The following is a 16,444-nucleotide window of genomic DNA, read 5'->3' on the forward strand; positions in this document are numbered from 1 at the left end:
CTTTTTCTCTTTGTACAATCCATCTGGTTTCCACTTTGTACTGTTCAGCATGGCAGCATCTATTCCACCCCCACTACCCTTCTTGAATGAACCAGGTCACCCTTCCCTTGTATGGGACAAGTGGAAAGACACTTTTGAAAATTATTTGGTGGCTATGGGAGGTGACAGGTTTTCATCTACACGCAAGAAGGCCTTACTGCTCCATAACTTGGGTATCGAAGGTCGCAGAATATACGATGGCCTAGATAAGAGACAAGTGCTAGGAGATGGTGATACTGACGAATATGTCATGACTCTCAACCAGCTGCGAGACCACTTTGAACCAAAGAAGAACATTAGTTTTGAGAGGCACAAATTCTTCCAGAGGGCTCAGGAGAGATCGGAGTCTGTCGAATCCTATGTGGCTTGTTTGAGGTCACTGAGCTATTCTTGTGAGTTTGAACAGTTGACTGATTCTCTAATCAGAGATCAGCTAGTAAGATGCAGGAATAACGTCAGAGTCCAAGAGAAACTTCTTGCCAAAGGTATGAAACTGGACGAAGCGGTTGAGTTGGCCAGAAGTATCGAGCAAACGACAAAATATGTTAAGGAGCTTAGGGTGGATATGTCTACTGTGCCATTGGCGCCCATGTGTGCCATTGATCAGAAGAAGAAAGTGAACACTTTCATGGGGAAGAAAAGTAACTGGAACACGAGGAGCTCATGCTCTCGCTGTGGAAGTTTCAAACGTGGTTCTAATTTTCCGTCCTGCCCTGCAAGATTTGCAGGATGTTTTAAGTGCAAATGTAAGGGGCATTTTGCTAATGTCTGCAAGGCCAGTTCAATTAACATGGTGGAACTCAGGGCAGGAGATAGTGAAGAGGACAGTGTGAGAAGAAGTTATAATATTCAGGAAATGCCCAATGTACAGGAGTCAAGTCCCAAGTACGTGTTTGAAATTTCAGCAATCTCTGGGGAGAGCAAAGGCCCAACAGACACTTTCATCATTGATGGGCATTAACTTATTATGAAGGTAGATACTTGTTCCCCTTGGACTATAGTTTCGAGAGATACTTTAGTAAATGCCCTGGGGAAATGTGATGCAGCGATCTGCCCCACTAACGTCAGAGTCTGTGGTTATGGCGAATCTGAGATTGATATTCTTGGTGAAGTCCCTGCCAAATTATGCTACAAGGAAAGGAACTGTGGAGTCAATCTGCTTATAGCCAGAAGAGGAGCTTCTTTGTTAGGATGGGAAGAACAGAGGAAGCTGGGGGTGCGAGTGCAGGCCAGTGCACCAAATCCTGTTACCATTGCTGAGATAGAAGATATCTGGACCAAGGAGTTTCCAGAAGTGTTTTCGGAGAGTCTGGGGAAGCTCAAGAAATTTGAGCATCACATAAAGCTCAAAGACACTGGACAGCCTGTAGTGCACAAAGTACGACAGGTACCTTTAAGAGTGAGGAGCCAACTGAGAGAAGAATTGGACAGTCTAATCGACAAGGGAGTGATTAAACCAGTGACGGCAACTGAGTGGTTGTCTCCTATTGTGCTTGTATCTAAGGCTAATGGGAAACTGAGATTGTGTGTTGATTTGCGTAGTCTTAATCAAAACATAGTTGTCGAGAGACATCCATTGCCGAAAATTTCAGAAACTCTATCCACCTTGGGAGAGCCTAAATTATTTTCTATTATTGACTTGTCATCTGCCTACCACCAGGTTCCTTTGTCCAGAGAATGCCAACACTTGACAGCTTTTGTCACTCCTGAGGGTATTTTCAAGTACAACCGCATGCCTTTTTTGGGTTGGCCTCTGCAGCGTCAGTTTTTCAGAGGATAATGGAGGAGGTGCTCAAGGGGTTAAGGAAAGTAACTGTGTTTCAAGATGACATCCTTATTTTTGCTGACAACAAAATTGAACATGATGAGATGTTGAAGGCTGTCCTAATCAGACTCAGAGAAGCTGGTTTGACTGTCCAGAGAGAGAAGTGTAATATTGCAGTGAATGAGGTGGACTATTTGGGTCACAGAATTTCATCTGATGGTATTTCTCTCAAGAAATCTTTAGTGGACAGTATTAGATGTGCTCCCCAACCACTTGACAAAGAGCAGTTGCGCTAATTCATGGGGTTGGCGGAGTATTATCTTAAATTTGTTGAAGGTTTTTCCACTATGTCAACTCCAATGAGGGAGTTACTTAAAAAAGGAACAAAGTTTGTGTGGTCTGATAAATGTCAGTGTGCATTCCATAAAATCAAGGAAAGTATTGTGAAAGCGCCCTCATTAGGGGGGTTTGTTGCTGGTAGAAGAACTGTTTTGACTGTGGATACAAGCATTTTGGGCATTGGGGCTGCTCTTTCGCAATATGATGCTAGTAAAGTTCAACATGTGATTGCTTTTGCCTCCCGACCTTTGAAAGGGGCAGCAGGAAATTATTCGGTGGTGGAAAGAGAGGCCTTAGCAGTAGCATGGGCTATTGCACACTTCAAGTTCTATTTGTGGGGACAAACCTTCATTGTGAAGACAGATCACAAGCCGTTGGTTCAATTGTTGGGTAGTGCAGATTGGGCCAAAGGGTCCCCCAGAATATCGAGATGGAGGGTTGATCTTTTGGCTTATGATTTTAGGGTTGTGTACATACCTGGAAAAGAAAATGTGGTAGCAGACTGTCTTTCGAGGCTACCTGTACAAGACGTGGATATTAGCTAAGTGGATTCTGACTGTACTTTGGGTATCTGTGAGATTGAGTATGATGCTATAGGAAGAGATGAGTGGGAACTTGCAGATGATGCTGATGAAGTTTTAAAGCAAATTAAATTGTGGACCAAAGCTGGGTGGCCCAGGAAAGATTTAGTGGAGAGAAAATATGATTGTTTTTATGGCATTAAGGAAGAGTTGAGTTTATCTGAGGATGGCCTGCAGCTCAGGAAAGGTATGAGGGTAATTCCTCCATGTGATATTAGGGCCAAATTAGTGGATATTGCGCATCAAGGCCACCTTGGCATGGGAGGCAGTAAAAGACACCTCAGACAATCCTATTGGTGGCCAGGAATTGATGGCGAAGTGGAGAGGTGTGTGAGATCTTGCAAGGAATGTGAAAAGAGTGACAAGAGTAAGGTCATTAGGGAGACACCCATAAGACCTGTGAGTGTTCCGGGAGAGCCCTGGAGAAAGCTTGCTGTGGACCTAATAGGGCCTCTGCAGGATTTGGGGGAGGATCTCAAATATCTAATTGTTCTTGTTGATTACCACTCGAGGTGGATAGATTGGAAGGCCGTGAGGGAAGCAACCACTTCTCAGATGATTTTGTTCTTTGAAGAAGTGTTTTACAGGGAGGGATTTCCCGCTGAACTAGTATCCGATAATGGAGTTCAGTTTTGTTCAGACAGGATGGTAGACTTTCTCAGAAGGTTTGGTATCAAGCACTACAGAACGGCTCTCTACCAGCCATGGGCGAATGGTCTGGTAGAGAGGGCCAACAGATTCATAAAGGGGGGTGTTGCAGTAAGCAATGGCATCAGGTCTGAAGTGGCAGACTGCTCTCAAGGAAATGGTGTGGAATTACTGCACCACCCCACATACTGTCACCAGAATTTCACCTTTTATGTCTCTAAAAGGGAGGCAGCCGGGAACAAGGCTATGCCCGGGCTGGTTAGGGCTGGCGAAAAGTGTACATGTGAAAAGAGACAGGATTATGACACTCATCAGTGAAGCTCAGGATGAGTACAAGGAGAGGTTCAATTCCAGAAAGAAATTCAAGGAAGTATCATGGAAAGAGGGTGATTGGGTTTATGTGAAAAATCCTAGAATGTCTCCCAAATGCATTTAAAGCAAATTTATTGGTCCCAAGAAGATTTCTGTGATAAGAGGAAATGTGGTTATTATGGAGGGCGGAGAGTGCTGGTTGATATCCAGATTGGTTAAGTGCAATAACAAGGGTGAAGCAGCAGATGGTGAGGAAAGTGAGGGAAATGATGACCATGAGTCGTGTGTGAGCAAAGATAGCAAGCCTGGTGTAAGTAATGATAAACAAGCATATGGTAACTGGAGTCAGAAATAAACCTCTCAGGCTGAGAGATTACTATCTTGAATGAATTTGGATTGTAAGTGAGCTTGTGTTTGCTTTAGAGGAAGGAGATGTGTTGGGGTGTTTCACTTATATATAAATACATGAACATACTCTTAGAATGGTAGCCTAAGTATGTTCTGTATCACTTACATTGTTGTATCATTAGATTCTGCTCTGGAGTGTTTATTCATTAGATTCTGTATTAGATTGTTTATTTTCATGTTGAGTTCTGAGGGCACTTGGAGCCCATGTCTCAAGTGGGTGCCTGCTGTCACTCTGACTCCTGACTTAAATAAATACTTATATTTATACACCTGGCGTAAAAGACAATTCTTAACACTTTCTATTATACACTGCATTAACACAAGTCTATTATAACTGTTAGTGTTTCATTTTTCTATTTTTAGCTGTCTCTTTGTCTTTCTTTAATTGCTTTTTTTATTCTTTCTTCCAGGCCAGGCTTTCTTCACTTGGACCTTTGTTTTGATTTTGATCTTAACTTATTTTGAATGTAAATCACACTTAATTCTAGCTTTTGTTCAGCACATTTATTCTTGCTTCTGTTCAGCGCTAACAACCAAATATGTACTATGAAATGTTTTTTTTTTAAAAAAGGTATAGAGACAGGAACAGGAGGAGACAGTCAGGAGTATTAGGGAAAAAAGCGGAAGGATGGAGAGAGAGGAAGTTGGAATGAAAGGATACAGGTATATGGATAGGAGTTAGATGAGGAAAGGGAGGAGAGACCGAGGAAGAGACAAGGATGAAAGGAGGTAGGAAGAGACAAAGATTAAAGGAGGTAGAAAAAAGGAGGTGAGGAGTGTTAGGGAGAATTCTCTTATAAGGCTAATTTCCCCAACCTAGTGAGTCTCCCAGCAGCTTTGCTGGATTTTTGGGGTTTGTTTTTTTTCTCCTGCTAAGAGTGAGACTCTTTTCCTCCCACTCTTAGACATGATTTCAGGTGTACTTTTGACTTGGTATGTGTTCATGGGCTATGGGGTAACCTCTTTTTACTCCATAGGGCATCATCTCTTTTGTATGTGTGTTACACAGCACCCTCAGTGCAGTAACACAGGGGTGTCATAGTGACCCCCAAACATAGACTCCATACCTTGGGACTGACTACTGTCTCCCAGGGCATGTAAAGTCACCATTGGCTTTACTAGTCCAAAATTGTGAACAGAACCAATACAAACCATCATATTGTGGAAGTACTGGAAGGGGTTAATATATTTGCCCCTGAGTCTGTTTTCAAGGGGGCACTGTCCAGTCCCCCCTTGTCGAGTTTCTGGCTGGTGGCAGTGGTTACAACGCAAAATATTCCTTCAGAATATTCTCTATGGGATTTTCCCATTGATTTTAAACGCACCACTTTTTGGTGCAATGTTAAAGATACCGCTGGGTTATTTATTTAATATTAATTCCCCGGTTGGGTCTTTTTGCCAGAACTCGGTTTTAAAATGGCGTTTGTGTCCGTCTCTGTGACTCTCACCAAGGTCGACCCCTTTGTTCCACTATTTTGGCGGGCTTCTCCACAGAAGCCCTCCAAGTGGTGCCACTCTGTCTGGGTACCATAGGAGGGGTGGAGGGGGAAATAGGCACCCTGGACTGCGTTGTCTCGGCAACCCAAGTCGCATTCTCTTCTGATTGGCCAAGTGGTGAGGCGCCCGGCTCACCACTTAGCATGTGTGATTGACAGCTAGGCTGATGAATGGGGGTTTTTCTGCATAAAAGCAGGGCCTTTGGAACTGGAACTTCAGAAGTCGCCACAGGACCTAAGAATCCGACGAGGAAGAAGCTGAGCCGACCTGCCATGACACCACCACCGGTGGAGCCCTGCTGCAACAAACTCACCACTTTCCAACGACAGGGAAGATCTTCATGTCAAGGTCCAGTCTTGATTCTTCCTGCAGGAGTGATGCTGGCCCACCAGACCCCCAAAGTATGCCCGCTCAATAATCTCTTAATTGATAAAACTACTAAGCTGGCAAAACCAAGGGGAAAGGGGAATGGAGGAGAAAATAACAACTGCAGATCTTCACTGGCTCTCAGACACTGGCTCCCAAGAAGTTAGACTCTGCTAGATGATTACTTCACTGGAGCTGGATTGATTGATGATTCATCAGTGTGATGTGGTGCCTGTGGAAATCTAAACACAAGAACACACGGGTTAAAACTTACTCTATTCTAAAGTGTAGTCTTCTATCACTAATGTTAGATTCTACAGGTTACAACGTACTCTATTCTAAAGTGTAGTCTTCTCTTACTAATGTTAGATTCTACAGGTTAAAACTTACTCTATTCTAAAGTGTAGTCTTCTCTCACTAATGTTAGATTCTAACAATACCTGCTGCCTATGCCTGATTGCTGATAGGCATTAATAGCATCAATATAGAAAAATAGGCTCTTCTAACTTTTCTTCTTAATATAGTTTATGTAGTATTTTCCTTTGTATAGAATTTCTTGAGTTTTCTCTTGACTCTTATACTTGCTGAACACTGAATTGAATTGCTTGAGGATCAAAGTTTCTAAAGTTTACTGAGAAAGAAGTAATTTCAAATCTCGAGTGTCTTTTCACTTTCCTGTTCAAAGCTCTGCAGAAAATTAACTGACTCTGTGCTCTGGAAAACGAGTTGCTGCAGATATGATGCACGCGACACTACGCGCATACAGGACGAAGAAGAACTGAAGCCCGCGAATCCTTTTGGAATTAAATGGAACCGCGAATACAAAACAAAACAAGCTGCAATTCACGACAAGCCGCAACCTTCATAGACTGCACACTCATCAAATAACTTCTCCAATGACCGAACCGTTAAGAAAACTAATTCGTACTACGCAACCAGGAAATACAGGATTCTGGAAACTGAATGCACGTAACTCACGCCTGCGGGTCCTTTACTCTAGCTACAAATTCAACTGCGCAATAGCAAGAGCAAGTAAACAATAACTTCACTAAGAAGCAATTAATGAGTAAATCTTTCAAATATAATAAAACTAAATAAATGCTAATGCCGCAACAGAAACTAACCTAACTCTATTTCAATAGTGAATTGAACATGAGTCACGACAAAAATAAAAAGAAAATGAAACGTAACGCTCGTATAGGTTCTAATTACGTGGACAGTAGAGCACAGATTAAAGTTCCTTATCAATGGGATAAACAGTTTTTTTTCGTAATTAGTTCTTAGGACAAAATGACTTCTTCTTGAATTAATTTAAAATTATGAACATTTCACTCCCAACACTTAGCTTGCTTCATCTGTAAAAATGTAAGAGTCCTTGTTGAAAAGATGACTTCTTCTTGAAGACTTTTCTGTTATCTCTTCACTCTAGATTTTCTTTTAAAAGAATACTAAACTATATAAATACTGAAGATTATCTGAGCTACTAAAACTGGAACCTTCCTCTAAGGAAACTGGAATGAAAGGCGTTTAGAATGTTGAAGAATGTTCCAAACTACCTCATAATACTTCTCCTCCAATCATTAGTGTTGAACGGAACCTCCATCTTGGTTTGGGGAAATTGGCACTTCCTGTATATAAAGATTATTAAGGAAACTTATTTAGAAATTGGCATATTAAAATCCTACATTTAAACCCAAACATCACTCCAACAATTCTCCTACTTAAAGGTAAGATGAGAAACACTAAAAACAAATGTTTACTTAAATCTTCTTAATGCAGTTTTTCTACTGTAATGTCTGAATGGAAATCTGGGAACCCATGGAATCCTGACACTTCATCTGGAGAGTCTTTCCCCCTTTGAGCTGGTAGGAACAACCAGTTCACCTTCTTTCGCTCCCAGAAGCGCTCCTTGGTCGAATCGCCTGTGCCAAGCACCCCGGCGGCTGGATAGCCAAGCTCACCACTTTTGACCGCGAATAAAAGGACCGTACCTTTAAATCGGGAACTCCGCAGCTGGTTTCATCCCTGGGCAGTGCAACGACTCCAAACTTCCTCTACGACGAGATCCCCTCTTTCTCTGACTGGAACAACGAGCTGCAACCACTGCTAGGAACAACTGCCACCGCTGGAGCTTCCTTCCCATTTAAGGTACTGTGTCCTGCCTGGCCTCCCTTTCTACAGAGTGGTCAAGGTGTCCCCTAAATCCTTGTCCTCTATAATGGATTGGCCCCAGACCTGCTAAGATTTGCCTTTCTGAACTATTCCTACTCCTTTTTGACTTTTCTGCAAAGACTTTAAGTGCATTTCCACTGTGTGATCTTGGGCACATGCCACCTTGCTCTCTCCAAGAGTGGGCCTGGCCTTTGAACTTTTTGCTCTACAGTAGACCCTGCCTTTCTTGACTTGCTGTGATTTCTTAAAAGTGTTGGTATTGTGTTGTTTCCAAACTCTGCCTTTTCTCTCCCTTTTTAACTGCATTATTGGAGTGCCATCTAACGTTACGCGCTCACCTCTGTTTTGCAAATAAGTGGTGTCTTAACTTAGACTTGTCAAATAATTTAACTAGGGAAGTGTATATACTTATAGTCACTGTTTGAACTTGCTTGATATATTAGTGCCAGTGTATTCTCATAAGTGTGTTTTAAAATAAATAATTATATACTTTTATACCAAAGCTCTGGTCAGTGTTTGCTTGTACTACTGTACTTTGTGTGCCTATTGTGTATACTCTATATACTGCCTAACTCTTCTTGAGAGAAGTCTGACTGCTCAGCCACAGCTACCAGGTAAATCTGGGTGGTACAGACTGCTACCAATTGGGTTTACTGCCAACACGTGTAGTCTTAATCTTTTTGCAGTGCTCCCTAAGGGAACTGCACAGGATTCTGCCTAACAAGGAGGGAGAAGGAGGCAGAAAGAATGGGAAAGAAGAGAACAGGTGTCAGAGAAAAAAGGAAACATTAGAGACCCAAAGAGCGCGGGAGACTGGTGGGAGAGTTGTCTGTAGAGACAGTGATGGCCAGATTTGCTAGTCAAAATATTACTTCATGAACTGTGTAGGAGAGTGATAGAGGGCGGATATAATTCTCTGCAGCGCTCAGTCATTGTGTTTGCTAGCACAAGGTCACTTCCTAGTATTGAGTCAGAACATCCGCTGTTCTAACACACAGAAGAAGTAGGAGTCGGGTACAAATGTTGTGTAGTTCCAAAATCAGATGCTTATTCATGTCCAGAGGGTTGACTTCATGGATGTGTCTTTTATACCACAGGCGACAAGATTACGGATACCGTAGGATCACTAACCATAAAGAGAGAGGAAAGACTACACCTAATCTACCCTCCGGAAACAGAAGGCAAAGAGAGAAAGGAAGACTGTCTCAGCTCAGGTGTATACAAAGGTATGTTATATATGCTACTCTTTTTTTTTTCTTTTCTTCGGTAAGAAATACTTTTTTTTTTTTTTTTGCAACATCAGTCTAATATGTCTCAGCGTAACACTGTGACATCAGACTTTTATTACAAACGTTTTTTTTCGCGTGTTCCTCCAAAAACGCTACCATTAGATCAAACCGAGGGAGAAAATACATTAAAAAAATAAAAATAAGTGCAAGAAGAACACACAGGAGCAACCAAAGCCACCGTGCAAGTGCCATCTAGCTTCGTGATTAAGGCGGCACAGACTGAGTTAATTGACCCACAGCCTTCAAGTTGAGAGAGGCGATGAAATCAACTATCGCACAGCACAGTTTCACCGAGTTGCCTGCCATTCCATGAGACCACCAATCTCGAGAATCTGGGCTCGCAGGACAAAAGTTCCCAAGATGTAGAATACGTTTTGCCTTAATTGACATGCATTTAGTTATTAAGTGCTCAAGAGTTTCGGACTCCTTCAAGCAAAATCGGCATATGTCATCAGTTATTTCTTTGGAATGCCGAAGCCACAACATGGCTCTTGTGTCAATGGCGTTCAACCGTATTCGCAGGAACTGCTCACGATGGTGTCTCGACGGGCAGTTCGTCAGATAGTTACATGGAACCCCATGCTTAAGTTCACCTATTCCAGCATCTAGTGTTGAGGCCATCTTTCTCCTTTGTTCGTTATTCTGAATCCACTTCACAGTCTCAAACTTTTTTTCCGCAGATTGTGGTCACATTATTAGTTCGTCGATATTTAAATCGGCACCAGTTAATAACTGTGTCGAACGATGTTTCCATTCTTCAAGTAAGTTGGAGTGACCAGGTCCAGCACTCTTGGAAAAAATCTGATAAGCAGGAGAGATCATTTTCCGGAATGCCATTAAAGATTTCCACAAGACCGTGGTGTGTAGCGAGTTTAAAGAAAGCTCATGTCTTAGCTGAGTCATTGAAATGTATGTTGGCAGCCTCAGGACTCGCCGCCAAAAAGTGCCCTCAAGTTTCTGCCAAAAAGCTACATCTAAGCACCATCCTGCTTCCGAGCCAAAAGTAATGGCCGGAACTACTTTTTGAGAATAAAATGTCAGTATGGGTGTAAGAGTGAATTTCCCATATAATTTGTTCAAGAGCTGTGCTTGTATGCTGAATTGAGTCATTCGAGCTATTAGGTCGGTTTTCCAGTGATGTTCACAAAGGGAATTATTAAAAGAGATTCCTAGGTATCTTATTGAGTCCACTACATCAAGCGGGTTCTTGTCAATGTACCAAGTGAAGGCCTTTTGTCTTTTAAGGTTTGGTCTACCAATGACAACAATCTTGGTCTTGTCAGTGTTTATCTCCAGATCGTTTTTGAAGAAGTATTCGTGTAAGTTTGTCAATTGCCGTTGTAGGCCTATCTGGGTCTTGTCTAAGAGGACCACGTCATCCGCGTAAATGAGACATCCAATTTCGGTGTTATTTAGAATTGGTGGAAAACATCTCACATTTGTACGATGAGCTGGAATGTCAGCAATGAAGAGTTTGAACAGCTCAGCAGCTAGTGGGCAGCCTTGTTTCATGCCCATGTTTGTAGGTATTTGATCAGATAAGGCTCCTTGATTGTTTAAGCGTATACTGATGGCTGTGTCAGAATGAAGCGCTTTTATTGGTTCAATCAAGTTACTTGGACAGTTCCAGTTTTCCAATTTTTGCCATAGCTTAGAGCGATTAATACTATCAAAGGCGCCACGTAGGTCGATAAAGGCGACATACAGATGTGTTTTAGCCCTTATACTTTCAAGTTTTAAGATGGTCATCAGCAGCAAGTTCACTTTAACGCCGACTCCTTTTGTGAATCCTGTTTGTCGCATGTCTGGGATTTGTTCCACGCATGACCATTGAGAAAGCTGCTGACGTAGAAAAGAGGCAAACATTTTTCCAATGGTGTCCGAGAGGGCAATCGGGCGATAGTTGGAAGGATCTGCCCGATTGCCCTTCTTATGGATGGGAACTATTATAGCATCCCGCCAAGAAACAGGCATTTTTTTCGTTGAAGATATTCTAGCAAATAGGGATTCTATGAAGATAGCCCATTCCGCCTCATTGTTTTTTAACATTACATTCGTTATGAGGTCTGGGCCAGCAGCGTTAGAGTTCTTCAAAGAACGAATTGCGAGTTTTATGTCTTCGGCTGAAATACGCAAGTCCCATGACGAAGAATTTTGCTTAAAGCTACTTGCAACTTCATGTTGCGGATTACTGAAGATGTTTGCGTAGTGACGCATCCATTGTGCTGAATCAATTTCATTTGACGCCGTGGGCTGATATTTGGTATTCCCAGGATTGAGGATTGCCCATATTTCCCGTGAGTTTTTCTGGACTAGTTGTTTCATTAGTAACTCGGCTTTGTCCTGCTCTATTATTATTTTCTGAGATTTTAACCAGTTACGATATACTTTACGTCGTCTATGGATTGCAGAGATAATGGAACTCTTATCGTTGGTAATCTTGAGCAACTTCTTCAGCTTCCTTACGTCATGTCGCATCGTTTTTTTGGCTTGCGTCAGAATTGACGATGATATATGTTTGTGTTTATGCCCCATGGTAGAATTTGCCACTCGAACAGTTACAAAATCCGAGAGCAAGGGGAGATAATCGACCGCTGTTGCTTCTTCATTGCTGAAGTTTTGGCTGATCTTTTGAATTTTTGCTTTGTCGATCCTTAGACGGTTGCCACCTGCATTCACTAAGATAGGAATGTCATAGCGTCGATTTTTTGTTGGCCATTCCACCGGACAGATGAGCCGCATAAGATTGTGGTCACTATTGGTCATGGGTATGATTGTTAATGACAGCTCTTTTTCAAACAGGTTTTGCGATACCCAGAAATAATCAATGATTGAATGAGCCTTATTGTTTGACCACGTTTGCTGTGGAGGGCGGTCGCCTGTCACATGCCCATTGACCATTTGGCAATTCCTCATGTGGAGTGCTTGACTCCATTGACGACCCCGAGATGCTATTTCTTTAGCAGGAGCTGGCTTGTAACTCTGGGTTCCTTCGTCGTACTTGAACCAATTGTAGTTCAAGTCTCCTGCACAAATTATTGAGAGATTCTTATACTTCAATATAACGTCATCAAGGATGTCAATTATAGACTCAAAAAAGGATTTCGTAGTGATTTTCCCCGGGTTCCAGTACCCATTTAAAATGAGCAAATGCTTCCTCGCGCCTATATTTGGATGATTTGAATATAGTAAGGCGCTTTGTACAAACGGATTGGGAATGTATACATCCTTGAGCTGCCACCATGTATTAATCCTAATCATCATTAGAAGGCCAGATGAAGGACGCCCTGTTTTGTTTTTGATTGCAGGATTTAATAAGATTATAAACCCGTCTCTGGTTGGAGGCACACTTAGCCATGTCTCTTGCAAACATATGACAAAAGCTTTTCCCACATCCACAACAAAATGATTAAATAAATGGGAGAACCCTCTGGTGTTCCAAGAGATGAAATCACGCGGACATTCGTTTCCGGGAATTAATGGCTAATACCTGTCTGATTTGCCATTTCTCGTATTGCTTTTACTAGTCTGATCCGTATGCGATCTTTGGCAGTCGGTAATGTGGTCAGTCTGCCGTGGGTCCGATCGTCTTTGGTCCTTTTGATTGAGATTGGCCTGTTCTGGACTAGACTTTAGATTGGCATGACTGGTGCTTGTTGGTTCGAGAGAAATATTGAATCCATAGCTCAGTAAGGCGTCCGCAGCGTTCATGATGGTGTTGCGGACTAAGGCAGATAAGATATGCAAAAGAACTTGATCGCAGCTACGTTCAGTTGCATACACGATTTTTATGTCGTCAGATGTAATTGTTCGTAGTGATGGAATACAGGTGAATAATTTCATCACATTACGCCGATTTAAGTTCAAGTCATCCTCATCTTGATGAAAATATTGCAATCGTAATTTGCAAATTGGAAGATTGGTTCGAGAACTCAATGATGTGGAAGCCTTTGAGATGTAGCACGCAGACTTATTTCCTTGAGAGCTGGTATATTTTGGATTCAGGCGAGAAGACTTTTGTACCTTGTTTTGCTCAGACGTCTTTGACTTGTTATCAAAATTCGCATTGCTGCTTGATGCTGACACTCTATTCAAGTAACGCACCACTTGTGGAACTTCCAAAGCCACGCCAAGATTGGCGGTGTGTTGAACATCCGACGTGTTGTCAGAATATGTGGATAGATCGCAAATATCGATCATGGATTTAGAGATATTCCCTGCAGAGTTTTCAGGATCGGAGTCCATTCTTTGACGTTTACTGGAGTGGACTTCCGATGGCCCTACAGCGTGTGTTGATCTAACTTGATCTTTTACGGTGTTAGCCACAGCCTGTTTAGTTGTATCAGCACGCTTAAAAAGGCCTGGGTTCGTATCTATAGGTAGATTGCGAATCAGGTTTAGTGTATTTAGAGACGGTACACCTTTCCGGGTTGCCTGCCTCGATTTTCTTGGTCGTGTTTGTATCGATGGCCCCTTTAAAAAGCTTTCAGTAGTTATTGGTTGGGTTTCTTGTTGTTTTGACGGTCCTTGAAAGATACCAAATGACACTGTTGGCAGCGTGTCAATGTGTATCACTGGTGAATCAAGCTTTGATTGGCACATAAGTTGAACGGTCGCTGCAGCATAGCCAGTTAAATCAGACTTGTGCTTGCTTGGAACTGATTCTTGATTCATTTGAGACACTATTGCGGGGATAGCCTTGGGTATTAAATTGGCTGTAGAGCTGGGAGATGGCCGATCTTTTAATTTGTTAGAGCCTTGGCTCGAGGACTCTGATGAAGAAATTGAACTTGCATTAGCTGTGCATACTGATGATAGTCCAGTTGTTTGGATGTACACTCTGGATATTAACTCAGCAGTAGAGTGCCGCATCCACTTCACTGCCTCAAGTAGACCTTCTGCAAGAGAGTCGTTTTGGCAATGATGGCGTGCGGCGAGGTCGCTTAAGCGCTCTTGCCAGTGCAAGGTTCGCTCAGCTTCCTGGGTGAGCTGGCTTTGTAGAAAGTTTGTAACTGAGTTGAAGCTATCCATCTTTTCTTTTAAAGAAATGATGAGCGAAGACTGGTCTTTATGGGCCTCGTGGAGTGATTCATACATCTTCAAGAAGGGCAGAAGTGCGGCTGACGAGGCGGCCAAGACGTTATTGTAAATCTGCATGGCAGCTGTCGACGAGAGGCTAGACTTAGACTCAGCACTAGTTTTATCGGCCGTATTTGAATGGGAACTATTTACTGAATCAGACTGGGGATCAGATGTTAGAGATGAATCTCCATTTACATTCATAACGGCACCCTTTGGGTCATGTGGTGGATTTAAAAGCGTTCTCCTGTGTCTCGAAGAAAGCACTGGCGACATCCTGTGCTGCTGGATGCAAGAATTGTGTGACCGACGACTTAGAGCATGGATTTCTCTATCATCAAAGCTACTGCGGCTGTGTACTAAGTTTCCACAGTGTGGGGCGAACCCCGACGAAGAGTCAATTTGCGCATCACAAGAAGGTTTTAACAGCACGTTACTTAACTTGTGGGCCTGGTCGTGCAAAGTCTCCTGGACTCGTTGGATCTTGCCAGCGGACGGGAAACTACACTTTCGCAACGTGGCATCGTCTGTCTCGAGAAGTTGAGCCCGCAAGTGAACGAATGAAGCACAAGGGAGTGTTTCTCGACAGGAGGAGGCTCTTTGTCCTGTATTTTTAGGGTCAATGTGATCCTTATTATTCGAATTGATTGCTGTGGTGCCGCCGGCCAAGTTTTGAAGATGGTGCGTCCAAATCGGTTTGTGATAAGGTGCCCTCCTCGTCTTGCGAAGCTTCCATGAGCTCGGCGTCAGTCAAATCGAAAGCCGTAAAAAACTCATCTCCTTTATCGGAGTGAATTTGAGTGACAACGGCTGGTGACACAACATTTCGTTGAAGGAAGGGCAGATCAAGTAAGGATAGTAAAGGTCTTTGTGGGAGTAAAGCGTCTTCTTTGTTTACATCCATGATTGCAATTGGATTTTCGACCTCGTTTACTTGGTCAGGGTCGGTCACGCCTGTGGCCACAAAATCTGTTACCGAGCTCGATGGTCTCATTTCAGTGAGGCACTCATCGACAACAGTTACAGTTTCATTTAGGTCAACGTGTCCAGATGATAGTAGGCAAGTTGTACTATCGGAGTTGTCGAGAGAGATGGTCACGCTCAATGGGCCTGCAATTTCTGCCCCGTTCTCAACAATAGAGGTGTCTGTACTGGCAGGAAATAGGTCAGTTGATAAACATTCAAAAAGCTTATTCTTAGATACAGGTGAAGGACTATCGTGGTGACAGGATACCGTTTGTGCTGAACGTAAGTCCAAGCAGTTCTCAGGCACTTGTTTCCGTGGCATTGTGCTTACCTTCAAGGACTCGAGCGACGAGTCGGCTTTCAGGGTGGTCCATGGATTTTGCATCCGACGTTGTTGGATTGTCTTTCGTCGGGTGAGAGGGCCAGTGCCTGGAACCGCCAGGCCTGATTGCGCCGTCATTGCGATCGCTAGGAGCCTCACAGCCTTGACCAGCCGTAGACTGACTCCGTGCTTGGGGTAAGTTTAAATAGAATAAGCCCACCGGCACCAGCACCAGCAGGTTTAAAAGCACAGCGCGGGAGGACTCCAACAATGTCCAATGCCCAATGTCCAACAATATTGCTGCAGCTCCTCTCAAAAAAAAAAAAAAAAAAAAAAAAAGGATAGTCCACTGACTCTACGCTTGACTCCGCATATGTGAATTACCACGGGACCCCTCGCCCGCACCTCACACCTTGCCTCTCACCTCTCACAGGTGTAGCGTAGCAGTGTGAGGCTCCGGCTCCGGCAGGCTCCGGCAGGCGTTGTTTAGAGCTGCTGCGGGTAAGGGGGCACAGGAGCAACAACTCCGGCACACGCCACAAAGCCCAGCCGCCCTGCCTCCGCCTCACCTCCGCTCAGTACGGTGCTCGGTGCGATGCTGACTTCCTGATTAGAGGAAAGGACCTTAGAGGACTGTCAAGCCGCACCAGTGAGCCTCTCT

General features: G+C 43.3%; 1 protein-coding gene across 2 annotated transcripts in view; it reads left to right on the plus strand.

The window, feature by feature from the left end:
* Positions 1-16,444, plus strand: part of LOC138489493 (zinc finger protein 383-like) — a 431,218-nt gene that overhangs the window by 261,427 nt on the left and 153,347 nt on the right. The window contains exon 6 of one of the 2 annotated variants that reach the window (XM_069617234.1): positions 9,225-9,353. The exons of the other annotated variant lie outside the window; for it this stretch is intronic. Coding sequence (XP_069473335.1) covers positions 9,225-9,353 — 129 coding nt within the window. The remainder of the gene's footprint in view (positions 1-9,224; positions 9,354-16,444) is intronic. 2 annotated transcript variants of the gene reach the window in all.

The sequence above is a fragment of the Ambystoma mexicanum genome, chromosome 9 (assembly GCF_040938575.1).
Source record: "Ambystoma mexicanum isolate Mex_15411 chromosome 9, UKY_AmexF1_1, whole genome shotgun sequence".
NCBI classification, from domain to species: Eukaryota; Metazoa; Chordata; class Amphibia; order Caudata; family Ambystomatidae; genus Ambystoma; species Ambystoma mexicanum.